The sequence below is a fragment of the Pelodiscus sinensis genome, chromosome 7, assembly GCF_049634645.1.
Source record: "Pelodiscus sinensis isolate JC-2024 chromosome 7, ASM4963464v1, whole genome shotgun sequence".
In the NCBI taxonomy this organism is placed as follows: domain Eukaryota; kingdom Metazoa; phylum Chordata; order Testudines; family Trionychidae; genus Pelodiscus; species Pelodiscus sinensis.
Genome location: NC_134717.1, coordinates 32,963,857 through 32,977,694, shown reverse-complemented (window position 1 = coordinate 32,977,694; position 13,838 = coordinate 32,963,857). Strand labels below are relative to the sequence as shown.

General features: G+C 41.5%; 1 protein-coding gene across 27 annotated transcripts in view; it reads left to right on the top strand.

The window, feature by feature from the left end:
• Positions 1-13,838, top strand: part of BAZ2B (bromodomain adjacent to zinc finger domain 2B) — a 337,721-nt gene that overhangs the window by 131,526 nt on the left and 192,357 nt on the right. For 8 of the 27 annotated variants that reach the window (XM_075933462.1, XM_075933455.1, XM_075933459.1 and 5 more), the window contains one exon: positions 12,019-12,174. In XM_075933462.1, the coding sequence (XP_075789577.1) occupies positions 12,021-12,174 (154 nt within the window). In that variant the 5' untranslated portion in view covers positions 12,019-12,020. Of the gene's footprint in view, positions 1-6,044; positions 6,131-12,018; positions 12,175-13,838 lie in introns of those variants that run through there. The other 19 variants (XM_075933454.1, XM_075933470.1, XM_075933465.1 and 16 more) reach the window with 8 other exon arrangements.

Genomic DNA, 13,838 nt, shown 5'->3' with positions numbered 1-13,838 from the left:
AAATAAATAATTAAAAACAACATCCATGTTTTGATTGTTTTTTATTTGGACCTCAAGTGTGTAGTCGGCCCCCGAACTGCTGTTTGATAGTTAATGCGGCCCTCGGGCAGAAAAGTTTGGAGACCCCTGATCTAGACGAAGACCATCAAATAAGCTAACATTCCTCGATCCCAGGGTCCAATTCTTGTCAGCAAGTTTGAGATGTTGGTCGAGAGAACAATAGCCCTCACTCCTCCAGGGCAGGCAGAAGTAGGCAAACAGACATTTGGAAACAGAATCTCCGAATTCTATAGGGAATGGAAGACCATCACCTCGGACCAAGGGTCCTAGAAATAATACGAACTGGATACTGCACACCATTCACAGCAGTTCCTCGTGAACTAGGTGCTACAGAGGAAGTACCCAGCCCATACAGAGGCAGTGGATTCTATTCCAGATACTTCCTTACTGTCAAAAAATTGGGGGGGGGGGGTGGAGACCCATCCTAGATCTTTGTGGTCTCAACCGGTTTGTCAAATATTAGAAGTTCATGATGGTTATGCTGGCAAGGTTCATACATGCCTTGGAGATAGGAGCATTGCTAGCTACCCTTGACCTCAAGGACCTCAGGCTCACTATCAGTACAGGTTTCTCCACCTCAGCCTGTCGGCACCACCCAGAGTATTCTCCAAGGTCCTTGCCATGGTAGCCGCACACATATGGAGAAAGCAGATAAACATATGTACATATCCTGAGAACTGTTTGATTACGGCACTCACGTATGAGGCACGCAGTGGGTATTACACTCAACAAGGCAGTTATTCGACATGCTCAGGCTCCTATTGACCTTGGAAAAATGTTCCCTCACTCCTGTGCAAACACTGGACTTTATAGGAGCACAGCTGGCCTGCACCAAGGGTATAGCATCGTTGCCAATCCACAGATGGTAAAGATTACCTGACTTGATAGTGTCGATACAGTGGCCCATGCACCTCGGTGCACACATGCCTGCAAATACTCAGACACATGGCCGTATCCACGTTTGTAGTCCCACACTCTCTACTACATATGAGGCTATTCCAGGCATGGCTAAACTCTGTGTATTGGATCAGACACCACCCAGTCCACAGGGTACTCTTATGTACCCAATTATTGCAAGGGGATGTGGATTGCAATTGCTGTACACACTAAGGAGAAGGGATCACCACCCAGGAGTGTAAAGGGTTTGTTTATTCAGTTAAAACTGGGAAAGGAGGGGAAATCTCAGTCATACATTCAACCACATTTACAGTCCCAGACAGGATGATAAGGCAAGCAGAAGGCAGTTCATGTTGTTTGATCTTCCCAAGTTGACTCCTAAGCTGGTCCGCTGGCCAGGTGATCCGAACAGAGGGTGTTCTAGGAGGCTCCACTTGATGGTCAACCCACTGTGTCTCTGTCCCTCTCTCCTTTTAGGATCAGCCACATGCAGCTTCTGAGTCTCTGGGCCTCTTGCTGTGTGCACTCCCTGCAGGGGGCCGTGTGCACTGTTGTTTACTCCTGCTGTTTACCTCAGAGTTTTCCCGCCTCTGGTGTCCACTGTCACGAGAATCACAGGTCCGATGATGCATATCCAAGGGGGGAAGGACAGAACCAGGTGGACCGTTTTATCAAATAAAAAATATTTATTTATGACGGTGATGAATTTATCATATTTATTCTAAGATTTTTTAATAGACCATGTTAATAATGAATTTACAGTATTTATTATATTTATTCTATGATTTCTAGTTAAATGTGTCCGATATAAGGGTGGGAATGGCAAGGAGAATAGTCTCTAGTCTAAAAATATCCAGCTACACTAATTAAATAACAGTGATAATTACAAACTATATGTACTACCCAAAACAACTACAACACTAAGCTTATACAACAAGAAAAATCAAATCATACATACCAACTTACACAGCACACGGAACATTTTACAGATATCGGTTTGGTTGCGAAGGCCTTGGTTACGCCCGAGAGTCGGGGGAGGTGGCTGGTCGGTTGATGAGGCTGGCAGCGCTTTGAAGTATATGAGAAGGCACACGCACAGTGGTACATGTGTTGCGAAGACCTCCTAGAGCGAACTGTGTGATGGGTATTTATCCCCTAATCTGCACATCGCTTTCCCGTGCTTGCATATTACCATATATGGCCCAATGATCACCAAGTGGGGGGTCTGTGTCCCAGGGGTTGGGCTGAAACTGTGCAGATTTCATGCGACCAGGTAAGTCCTACAGTTCTCAGGCCAAGGTAACAGGTGGGAGAGTCTGAGGCTATTTTCCTCTTTTCACACCTTCCCTTTTTCTAAAGGCAATGGTATGCAGGAAGGGTGCGGCTGGTTTCTCCCAAGGAGTACTGCAGCCCACTATAGCAAGAGCAGCCTGGCCAAACTTTTTTTTACTGGGGGGGCAGTTTCTTTTCTCTAACATGCTGTTTACCTCAGAGTTTTCCCGCCTCTGGTGTCCACCTCAGACATTCTTCTGCACTCACTCAGGGAGGGAATAGGGGGTTAACATAGTTGTCCTTAGAATCCACCCAAAATTGCTGCCTAAGATATCTACCTCATTCCAATATACTTACCTTTGGTTTTCCCAAAACCACATGAGGACAGCAATCAGGCAGGGCTGCACACGCTGGCTGTGTGCGGAGCATTAGCCTTTTACCTTGAAAGTACAACAGACTTTCAACATACTCCCAGACTGTTCATGTCATGCGCAGTCAGGTCCAGAGGACAACCTGTTTCCAAACAAATATCCAAATGGATGTCCACATTCATACAACTGGCTTACACCCAGAAACATACACGGTCACCAACAGTTATAGGGGCGCATTCCACGAAAACAGTATCTACCACAACTGCTTTCCTCAAGGGTCTTTGCTCAACATTAAGCTATTCAATCCTTTCAGGGCTCAGTCACTAGATTTGGACGTACCATACAGTCCAATAACCAATGCTGCATCACGGAGTGCTCGCCGCCATGCAGAAATACTGCTGTGTAGTCACCTAAGTGACCCTCGAAGAAGGAGGGAAGGTTACTCACCTTGTGCAGTAACTGGAGTTCTTCAAGATGTGCTCCACCCCCACTCTCGTCCTTCTGCTTCAGGCTAACATAGTCCGACATAGAGAAGCAACGGAGGGAATGGCCACCGGTGTGTGCCTAACTGTCAATCAGAGTGATTGTGAAATAGCACAGCACGTGTCCAGGCTATGTTCATAGCAGCGCTGATACACTTAAGTGGAGCACCCATCCTCCCAGCGTGCGCGGGCCCGCCCCTGGGGCACATGATGCGTGCGCGCACTGGCCATGGCCGCTGGCGCGAAGCCCGAGGCCCACCCCTGGGGGGATTGGCGCATGCGCGGGCTGGTCACGGCTGCTGGCACGCAGCCCGGGGCCCGCCCCCGGGGCGCACAGTGCATGCGCTGCACTACGCAACCCAGCCCGGCCAGTGCTGCTGGCGCACGTGCTGGGCCATGCAGGGCCCCACAGCCGTGTCCTGTGCCACGGGGGCCGGTGCTGTGGGAGCCAGACATGCAACTCCTGATGGCAGCTGTAAGGGACACCGTGTGCCTCTTACAGCTGCCATCAGGCACCCCCTGTGGGTTGGCGCCCTGGGCAACTGCCCAGCTCGCCCATGCCTCCGTCTGGCCCTGGTCGGGCGGAATCACTTGGGCTACGTCTACACTGGCCCCTTCTTCAGAAGGGGCATGCTAATTTTGAATTTGGGAATAGGGAAATCCGCGGGGGATTTAAATAAACATGACCACCGCTTTTTTCCGGCTTGGGGAAAAGCTGGAAAAAAGCATCTAGACTGGCGCGATCCTCCGGAATAAAGCCCCTTTCTGGAGGATCTCTTATTCTCTTTGAAGTAGGAATAAGAGATCCTCCGGAAAAGGGCTTTATTCCGGAGGATCGCGCCAGTCTAGACGCTTTTTTCGGGCTTTTCCCCAAGCCGGAAAAAAGTGGTGGCCATGTTTATTTAAATCCTACGGGGGATATTTAAATCCCCCGCGGATTTCTCTATTCCCAAATTCAAAATTAGCATGCCCCTTCCGAAGAAGGGGCCAGTGTAGACGTAGCCTTGATGATTACCTGTTCTGTTCGTTCACGCTAGGGCACCTGGCATTGGCCAATGGCCTAGATGGACCTTTAGTCTGACCCAGTATGATTGTTCTCATGTTTAGGGCCAGCTCGAGCCGTTCCTGCACCCTGGGCAGTGGGTTCGCAGCACATGTGTGGCTCTGCCCCTGGGCACATGGCGCATGCGTGGTCCCACCCTCTGGCACGCTGTGCACCTTACAACTGCAATCAGGCACATGGCGCCTGGTTTCAGCTCTAAGGGGCACCGCACGGCCGGGCACGCGACACCCCTTACAGCTGCCATCAAGTGCCCCCTATAGGTTGGCACCCCGGGCAGCTGTCCGTCTTGCTCCCTCCCCTTAATCCGGCCAGCACGCCCCCCCCCCCCTTAATCCAGCCCTGCTCATCTTTTGTTCCTAATGGTATATAGTTCAGTGTCCCAAAATATTTTTATTGGGGTCAAATCTATGCAAAGTTAATTTTTAATCAGTTTTCCAGATAGAAAATTCTTAACTGCTTTGAATACTAATAATTATTGGTAACAAGAAGAATAGACTATTTCTCATCTATATTTGAGTGACACCAGTCCTGCATCTTGAAATTATCATTCTAATCATTTATTTGCAATTACAAGGGTTAGGATGAATAATGGTCCCATCTCAAAAGCACTGGTTTTTCACGTCTGGATCTTTTAGAGTTATGTGTAGGTCACTAGTGTATAGATATCTAAACCTGGAATCCAGTGCTAGATCAGTGAGGTCAATAGTAGTTCTACCATTGAATTCTATGAAAGCAGGAGCACGGCCCTAGTCCTTAGTGAATATTTGAATTGTTTACAAGGCCATTTCACAATTCGGCATAATTTTATGTAGCAAGCTAGTCTTACATTAAGTCTGAGAATAGCGCTGGTGAAGGTTTGTTGATTCTGATTGACATGGAAGAAATTTGTGGAGAAAAGTTCTCAATAGCTGTCCACAATATATATGGCTTTTGCCATTTGTGAGCATAATATTTAAACATAAATTATTTTTAAAAATTGATGCGTGATTGTCTGAAACTTAGATGGATTGTAGTTAAAGGTACTAAAATGACTTAGCCAGATATATGAAGAGGAAAATCATTTTTTTTGGCCATAGAAAAGAAATGTTTTGAGTTGATTCTATTTGCCAAATATTCCATGGTAAATGTCTATGGCCATATTCTGAACCCCTCAAAGAGACATCTAAAAACCATATTTTTATCCTGACTTCATTGAAACGTCTCCCCCATCATCTTTTAGCAAAGGGTAATGACAACTATTCCCTATGAATTAGCTTTCTTACCCTTCTTCTGTTCTTTCCTTACCTCATCCTCCAAACCTTTCTATATCACAGCAGACTGGAGTCCCTACTAGTTGCTGTCATGGAAGCTGTGCAGATCACTCCCCTGCCTTTTGCTGACATTGATGTCACTCACACTCACCCCACTCCCTCTGTCTTTTGGGGAGGGCAGGAGCAGATATGAATTTGTAAAATAAGCCTGAGCTGCAAGTGTTTGACAGTATTCATTCAGTTTCTATATAAAATGCTATCATTAAACCTTTCCAGATATTTATTGCTATCTAAAGGACCTTTGGGCACTCTAGCCTGATCTAGCAAAGCACTTAAGTGTGTGACTTTAAGTATGTGAATGGTCACTTAAACATACCATATCAATGTATGAAACCAATTATTCCACTGAAGTTAATGTGTTTTGCTGGATGGGGCCAGAGGCTCAGCACCTTACAGGATCAAAGCCTAGTAGCTGCTTATTATAAAGTTAATAACTTTTCAAAAAAAAGTATATTGTGTATCAGTATTAACCTTTGCATTCTGGACTTCTTGTCTCTGAGTTAGTTATTAAAACAGAAATATCTATAGGAATATACACGGTCTATTTGAACATCGGTAGGCTTATGTATGCTGCTTATTTTTCTTTTAGCATAGCTGCACTGTATTCAAACATCCTATTATATACTTATCTGTGGCTGCTATACACAATGATGCCTCTTTGAAAAAGAATGAATTGTGAGTATCGGATGATAACTAAGCTTTTAATTTTGAATACATAAAATAACTATTAAATAAAAACAAGTGTATAAGTGTATATGTAAATGTATGTATTATAAAGTCTAAATTTGATGAGAGAGTTTGACAATAGATCTTGAATATAGTTTTAACAACACTATATGGAATTTTAATTACTGGGACATTTACTGTATAAAATTGTTAACATGCGATTTTTTTTATTTGAGTATTTTTCTTTTCCATTGGACTTGGAATTTTTTTTTGTATGTTCTATTAATAATCATGCTTACTAATCAGAATTTAAATTTCCCTATGTGAAGGGAAAAGACTGCTTGCTTATAAAAGATACATCTAGTTCAGTTTTTTTTCTTCTGTTGGTTCAGTTGCATTCACAAATTGTTATTCATTTACTTTGTAAAGACAGTTAAGTAATAAGCAGGCAAGAAGATAAACTTCCACTCATGGCAGAGAGTTTAAGGAAAACTTGCATAAACTGTTCATGTGCGCTTCTTAAACAGAAGTACCTGTGTCCTCCATTTAACTTCTTTGGTTGAAATTGCATAAAATTTGTAATTTTTTAATAAGTTACAACAGATCTAAATATTAGTTGGCAAAATGTACTGTAAATCACCAAAGGATTACTTGTTGAATTTCACAAAGAGAGGTGGCTTTTTGTAATTTTGTTGTTGTTCATAGAGTTGTTAGTTACATAAGACATGAGGTCTATCATCTAATTTTTGCTGATCCTCATTAATGACTCTTACAGATTATCTTTTACAGTGTCAACCATCTGTTGTGGTTTAGAGCAATAGACAAACAAAATACAATTAAGGCTGTGCCTTAAAAGCAGAACTATGTCTCTAGGAACAGAGCAATATTTTCTAGGTTCAAAATCCTGTCAGAAACATAAATGTACTGTACCGAGTTTAAAAAAAAAACTGAGTGAAATGCTACATTATATTAATTTTGTTGTTACTGTTAAGGAAAATTTGTGTAAGTCTAATTATTTCAGTTGACATTGTGCTACATTACCAATGCTACCAAAGAATGTCTTAATAATCTTAATAAAAACATAGTCATAGAAAACTTTAAGTATCCTTTCAAGTCTTATAGTATTTTATTGAAGCTATTTTCCCAAGTACAGTATATAATGCAAGGCATCATAAACTTTCAACGACTTACCATTAGTTTTTAAAAAATGCACTACTTACACAATTGATTAGTTTGAGGAAGCAGTATTTTAATGTATGAAAGAGTATGAAATGTTTTATCAGAAGGTTCTTAGTAGACATGAATGCTTAGTTTTGTCTTGCCTTTTGCAAATTAATATTACAACAATAATGAAAAAGTTGAAATACAGTTTCCCTTACATACATGTAATAGTAATGAATCATCTCTAAAATAAAATGCTGATAGTCTGGCAACACATTTGATTGAACATAACATGAATTTAGAAAGGTAGGCAATTGTTTTATCATTTAATTAATGGATACTTTGTATATGTGCCACTATCGATTACAAAATCTTTCTTTAGGTGTTAGTGAACAGATGTGATCTTTTTGTAGGTTAAGGTAGATCCAGACATTATTATCCTATCTGTAATGTGGGCTTTGTTGGCTGACAGTTGACCTAGCATAAGCTTTTTGCCCATTATAGGCATCTCTGTTGTGTATATTTAAATCTATACTAGTAAGCTGGTCCCATGTGGCAGTTCCTAGAGGATATCATAAAGAATTAAACAACCAAAGTTGATGGGGTAATGTACTCTAAAGGATCATGATTCATGGAAAACCTGCTGGTTTCTTTTCACATAGGACTGTTTCAAACAGTGCTGCATAAGATCACACTAGAAAGGTCTACAGTGTAGTGCTGTTTGAAACAATTCTATGTTAAAGGAAACCAGCAGGCTCTACATGTACCAAATAATGTGCAACACATTAATATTCTATAGAAATCACATGCCTTTAGAGTGAATTACTCCACCATGCAGACACGCCCTAAGTCAGTTGCCATTTTAGAACATACAAAACAGTAGAGCAGTATCTCAGATATGTATACGTAATGGTAGCTTCAGACACAGAGGTGGCATGAGCATGATTAGAATTCGTATTTAAAGCTTCAAATGTATATACTGGAGTTCAAAATAAAATGAAAATACTAAATTATTTGCAACATGCAGTACTATGATTACAGGTGTGGCAAAGAGAATCACTTAAGGAATATTAAAATGTTTGATTATCTTTAAGAGAAATTTTGAGGTTTCAAGACCAGAGTGATGAACTTATGGTATACATTTGCATGAGTTTCCCAATGATTTTTACAAATGAGTTAAGAACATCCATCACTAAATTTTAGGGTTGCCAGTTTTCTAATTGCAATAAACTGGACACCCTTGCCCTGTTCCCTCACTCACTCACTCCATCCTCCCTCCCTCTGTCACTCACTTCTCCCCTCACTTGCTCATTTTCCCTGGGCTGAGACCGGGACTTAGAATGTAGGAGTGGGTGAGGGCTCCGGCTGGGGTTGTGTGGGGCTGGGGTGAGGGGTTTGGGATACAAGAGGGGGCTCTGGTTTGGGGTAGGTAGGGTCAAGAGGTTTGGAGTGTGGAAGAGGGCCTGGGCTGAGGCAGAGGATTGGGGCATGGGAAGGGGGTACAGGCTCTGGGGTGTGATCCAAAATGAGAGATTCAGAGTACAGGAGGAGGCTTTAGGCTAGGGTAGAGCATTGGGGTGTGGGCTCCAGGTTGCACTGACTTCAAGCTGCTCCAGGGAAGAGAGGACATATCCCTCAAGCTTCTAGGTGAAAAACAGCCAGAGGTTCTGTTTGTTGCTTCCGCTTGTAGGTGGTGCTCCTATTCACTGAGATTCTTGGCCAGTGAAACTGTGGAGCTGGTTATTGGGGCAGCACCTTCAGGTCGGACAGAGCATGATACTCCTTGGTTGCCCCTCCACCTAGGGACACGTCCACCAGGACATGCTGACTGCTTCCCTGTAGCTAAGCATGGGGCCTGCCAACCCCACTGTGCTGCCAACCAGATTTTTACAGCCTGAACGTTGTTGACCAGAGCCACAACACTATCGTGACTTGTTTTTCAGTTGTGGAGTGACTCTTTTAGTAATTATGTAGTAAGCATCTATAGAAAAGGTAGACTGAATTTAAAATCTGAGCTGCTTACTTTAATCCTGTCAAGCCTTGGTGAAATGACGAAGGTCAGGAGTTATCTGGCATTTTCACCTTCTGCATTGTGTAAAGTCAGCTTGCTCCTGTCCTATAGGAAAATATTTGGAACCTAAGTAGCCAAGAGGTAATCAAAAATTTTGGCACTATGTTGAGCTATTTGATAGCTTGTTTCTGTATTTGCAGATTCAATGCTATCTGATTTCCTGAGGGAGCAAAGTTTCTATGTAATAAATTGGGTTGTAAAGAATAAAACCAATAAGCTGGTTCAGTGGCTGGCTGCGTGGGGCTGCTGTTTTGAGTTTCTATAAAATGAAACTAGTTCCAGCTATATTAAATTAGTTTCTCGGTTACAGAATTTCCATTTGGGAGGTTAATATTTTGTTTAGTTTTCTATCACCTAACCATGGATCTATAAATTTGATTTCCGTGACCTATAATTTTTTGTGTAATTCCTTTTTTTTTGCTACTTTTTTGTGTAATTCCTTTTTCTTCTTTACAGTTAGAACTGTATGGTATGACTTGAAGAAGGTACCATTCTCAGGGAAGTCATTAAGGAAGGTCACAGTTTTATCAGTTTGATTCCATCAAAATATAGGTAGTAGTTAATTGTCATCTTGGTTTTGACGTTCTTGTTTTATGTCATTTACAAGAGTGCAGATTTGTCATTCATAGTTTAGTTTAAAACAGTTCAATTTTTATAAATAGGGATCTGAAATATTTTTGCCAATTATTTTATACCTGTTACTCCTTTTCTCCAAATTTATTAGCATTATAATTCTCAGCAAATGAACTTTTTTACTATGTTCCTGCTCTGTTCCCTTTCAACCACTGGGAGTATTGGCTGTTACGGTTTGTTCATTAAAGATTACTTTTTTAGAAACATGTGAAATTCAGACTTTAATGATGGACTCTTGTTATGCAGTGATTACAAATATAAGGTAGTGCTGCATTCCCATCTAGAATTTTTGCCTAAGGTGATATCCCAAGTTTCGATAAAATCAAATCCTATTTTGTTTCAGTATTTTCTTCAGCACCTGATAGCATGCATGATCAGCCTATATAGCCTAAATTATCTGCAAGTGGAAAGGACCAAACCCTTTCTGAGTTCATCACATTTGTTGTTTATAGCCTTGAAGGAAAACCCCAAGAGTTGAACTCTTTGCCTAGAAATTATCCAGATGGCCTATTAAGCAGTGAAGCGTTTGTATCACAGAAAGATTTTTTGGGACGTTTTCAAAGACAGGTTTAGCCACACTACACCCACTGAAATGAATAAGGTTATAAGGCTGCAGCTTGTGTTGAGAGGCAATTGCATGAAGGAGAAACATGAATTACTGAACCGGAAGTAAAAACAACTATTAGGTCATGAGCTTTTGTGGATAAAACCCACTTTAGCAGATGAGTTGGAGTGGAAATTACAGAATTCGGGGTATATATAATAGCAAAAGAAGTTTCCTGTCAGTTATGAGACAAGTGTTAATGATGCTAATTAAATCAGGATGGATGAATTTAAAAGTAGCTATCCTTCTATAGTAGAATTTTATCACCCAATTATGGAGAGAAACAGCTGAACTGGAGTTTACTTAAAAGTTCAGTACTATCAATTTAGGTTTGAATAAAGATCTTAACTGGTTAATGCACTACAAAGGCAATTTCCCTGGTCTGATATTTGCATGTCCATATCAAATACTGTGAATGAGACATCCATCCTGACTTAATTAGCTTCATTAGTGTTGGTCCTACTATTGACAAGTAACTCCTTGTGCTGTTATATATACCCAGAATTCTGTAATTTCCACTACAACTCATCTGCTGAAGTGGATTTTACCCACAAAAGCTCATAGTCTAAAACATTTGTTAGTCTCTAAGGGTACATTCTTTTTTCAAAATTATATGTGCAAATTTGGTGCTAATTTGCATATCTCTTTCCGATCGTTTTTTTGAAAGCGTTTTTTTCAAAAAAGAAAGCCATTTAGACGCTGTTCTTTTGGGGTGGGAGAACCCTTTTTCAAAAGAACCCTGCACACCTTATTTTTTGAGGAAGAAGGGATCTTTCAAAAAAGGGTTGTTTTTTTTCCAAAAGAACCGCATCTAAACTGCTTTCTTTTTCGAAAGAAAAAAACATTTTCAAAAAAGCTATCAGAAGAAGATATGCAAATTAGTGCCAAATTTGCATATCTCCTTTCCAAAGAAAAACGTAGTCTAGCTGTACCCTAAGGTGCTACAGGACTGTTTGTTTTAACACAGCTACCCATCTGAGACTTTTTACCTGGAAGTACTATGTTCCAAGTATATTTTATATACAAACCCATGTTGGTCCTCCCTTTTTTTCCCCCCTACTTCTTTGGAGTATTCTAGCTAGCTTACAAGAAACAGAGGAACTGAGTAAGATCAGGGAAGGATGTCCTTTATATATCTCTGGGTCATATTCATAGGTCAATGTATATGAGCCCACTAATGATGAAACTGCTTATGAACTGATATCACATAACTCCAATAGAGACCCATATTTGGAGAATTCTGGTAATATACAAGTCCATCTTCCTTTCCTTTTGTGTAAAGCAGTTTTTTCCCTCTTTGTGTGTTTAAACAGTGTAAGTATAATTCCATGTATATTTGTATTTTGGTGAGTGGTTTCCCTACAATTTTCATGTCATTCATTAAAAGAAATGGGGAGAAAAATATTTCTTATGTTCTATTTCTTATAGATATGGAGTCAGGAGAGCGACTAACATCATCATTAGTCTCCTCTACTACAGCTACTTCATCTCCTGCATCTTCTACACCTTCTGTAGTGTCTGCAGTTTCAAAAGGTGGCCTTTCCACTGGAGCTGCAGCACTTAGCTCCACAATCAACACATGCGGTAAATATTCATAATGAATTATACTTTATTAATTTGCAAGATGATTTGCATGTAGGTAGCATATTTTATGAAATTTCAGAATGGAGTATGTTATAGGATTAAGCATAACAATAAAGTAAAAACTGCTACATCAAATATCTTTAAGACAGAGTAAAATGCATGTCAGACTGAAGTTGTTTTGTATGTTTTTTTCTTCTACAATAGAAACCATTATCTCCAAAAGCTTGAAAATGATGTTTTGCCAACTCCAAAAGAGTGTTTAATTTATAAAGAACTTCATTAATATTGCAGAGAAGATCAACAGGATACATCAGTGTAGCAGATCACAAATATACATATATTGTACGTAGGGATAATATTTTAGGCAGAGACCCTATAAAAATAAACCTCAGCTTCCTCAGTGTATGTCACTTAGAGTTAAGCCAAGTAGCTACCTTAATTATTTGTCTTCTGATTTGTGAAGAGGTTTGCCAGGAGAAGGACTTTCTATTATGGACCTCCTTGTCAAATTATTGGATCACAGCATGAAATTATTCTAACTGTCTAATTATTCTCTGCTGGGAAGGCTATGTGAGAGTGTATAGCAATGAGGCATGGCCCCCCCTCAGACACCAAGGTATGGTCTCCCCTCCTGGCTCCACCCACCCCAAGTAGCTTGGTGGGTGGAGCCAAGAGGGCCACACCTTGCATGCTGGAGGAAGTGGGGCCGGGCCGGAAGAAGAACTATAAACAGCTGGTCTAGCTGCTCAGTTGGGAGGAAGCTGCCGGAGATGATAGATGTTTCTTTCCCGTGCCTGGAGGCTAGCACCAGGGAGAACTGCTGTTGGTCCAGGGACCAACCAGACCTTCCAGTGAGTCTTAACACTGAGGAGCTGCTACTGGTACTTTTGCGAATGTACTCAAGGGAAGTGGAAGATGACCTGTGTATGCAGGTATACCTAAAGCAGAGTGTTGGAAGTAATCCACTGGAGCTAGGCAGTGGTCTGGTAGATAGTGAGTGGTAGACTTCTCCAACACTGAAGGGGCCCTCGGTTGGGATGCAGGACAGTTGGGCAGACAAGCGTCGCCGCTTTACCCTACCCTTAGGGTGGCAGTACTCTTCCCTCCATGGGCCAGGAGACCTGTGCTTTGTAACATGAACCCTTATCTAAGTCCATAGCCTGCCTGTGGTGTTCATCTTTTTCATGAGAACTTAGGTGGGTTTGGGTTACCCTATCCTGTTTAAGGGCCAGGAAGCATTGCTCTACCTGATTGGAAGGGCAGGACCCTACTGATTGAAAGGCTAGAGCCCTAATCACTGATTTACCTGCCCTATTTAGGGGCCAAGATGCCTGACTATTATAGCTCTACCCGATTGAAAGTCTGGCGCCATACATGGAGGCCAGGGAACCCTGACTATTATGGATCTGCATGACCGAAAGGCCAAACCCTGAGTACCAGTTGCCCTGCCCTGCAAGCTCCTACTCTTTTGTAGACTGCTAAGGAGGAGCTGTGGCCTCGTAATCTTCCAGGGAGTTTTCAGTTGGACATGTCAGTTACTGTAGGAGTGCATGTCTTGTTTTGTCTGTATCTCTAACAAGAGCTAAACAAGCTTTTCAGGATGCTAGTCAGCTGTATAATAGAAATTTGGTGTATGTTTGAATGCTTTCTCCCTTCTTTCTAGA